This window comes from Pygoscelis adeliae, unplaced genomic scaffold (genome assembly GCF_000699105.1).
Source record: "Pygoscelis adeliae isolate BGI_AS28 unplaced genomic scaffold, ASM69910v1 Scaffold155, whole genome shotgun sequence".
Classification (NCBI taxonomy): Eukaryota; Metazoa; Chordata; class Aves; order Sphenisciformes; family Spheniscidae; genus Pygoscelis; species Pygoscelis adeliae.
The window spans coordinates 3971924-3972757 of record NW_008824932.1 but is presented as its reverse complement, the minus strand read 5'-3'; the positions used below and the strand labels follow the sequence as shown (position 1 = coordinate 3972757).

The following is an 834-nucleotide window of genomic DNA, read 5'->3' as shown; positions in this document are numbered from 1 at the left end:
CTTGACGGAAGCTACTGGGAGCTAGGAGTGATCGGGCAGTAGGGAAATACCGAGGTCAGATGCCCGGTGACTAAACTCTACCAGCCTTCAATTCCACGGCCAGTCCTCATCTGAAAAAAGATTCTGAAATCCGAGCAAAGTATAACTGCAAATATATGATTACTCTGTGTATATATATTGCATTACCAGCTGATCTGTACTCCGCATTCTATCCGATTACCTGGCACAATATGGCACAGACCTCTTCTGTCTGAATAGTAATGTAAATGCATTGACCCGTCTTCATTCTTTTCTACTCTAAAAGATGGTGCATTCATCTCCTGAGGAAAAACAAGCAAAAACAAAACCTCAGTACCTTTTTCTGATAAAGAATACTGGTGAATTCCACTTGTACAAAAGCATCCCATGTCTTAATAAAATAAGCAGTAATATGAGTAAGCTGAAAAACAGAAAATTAAATACGCTCACCTGTGAAGGGAAATCCACTATGCATTAGAGCCAATGCACTAAATAATATCTAATGTTGAGGACTACTCAGAAAAAAATATTTTAAAAAATTGTCCTAACATTTTGGAGTAATCCGTTTCAGAACACAGGAGAGCCTGTTAGGGCATCTGTTTCCGTTATTATGAGGTGCTGTTCCTTCCGCTGCAAACTCTGGCAGAGTCCACCCATACCTGCTCCGTAATTACTACTCGAACTTGCCTGGTAAGAAAGGGACAGGTAGCTGTGCAATGCATCCAGGTTCTCTATGAACTCGTAGAGATTTCCACCCAGTGTCCTCAGCATGTGGTGATAGCCTGAGCGTTTACAGAATTCAAAGAAATACTCTCT

The 834-nt window shown here is 41.0% G+C and overlaps 1 protein-coding gene across 1 annotated transcript in view; it reads right to left on the bottom strand.

Moving 5' to 3' along the window:
* LOC103917858 (guanylate cyclase soluble subunit beta-2-like) overlaps nucleotides 1–813 on the bottom strand; it is a 17749-nt gene extending 16936 nt beyond the window's left edge. The window contains exons 1-2 of the mRNA XM_009325056.1: nucleotides 706–813; nucleotides 221–320 (exon numbers count right to left, since the gene is read on the bottom strand). Coding sequence (XP_009323331.1) covers nucleotides 221–320; nucleotides 706–789 — 184 coding nt within the window. The 5' untranslated portion in view covers nucleotides 790–813. The remainder of the gene's footprint in view (nucleotides 1–220; nucleotides 321–705) is intronic.
* Nucleotides 814–834: the final 21 nt, after the last annotated feature.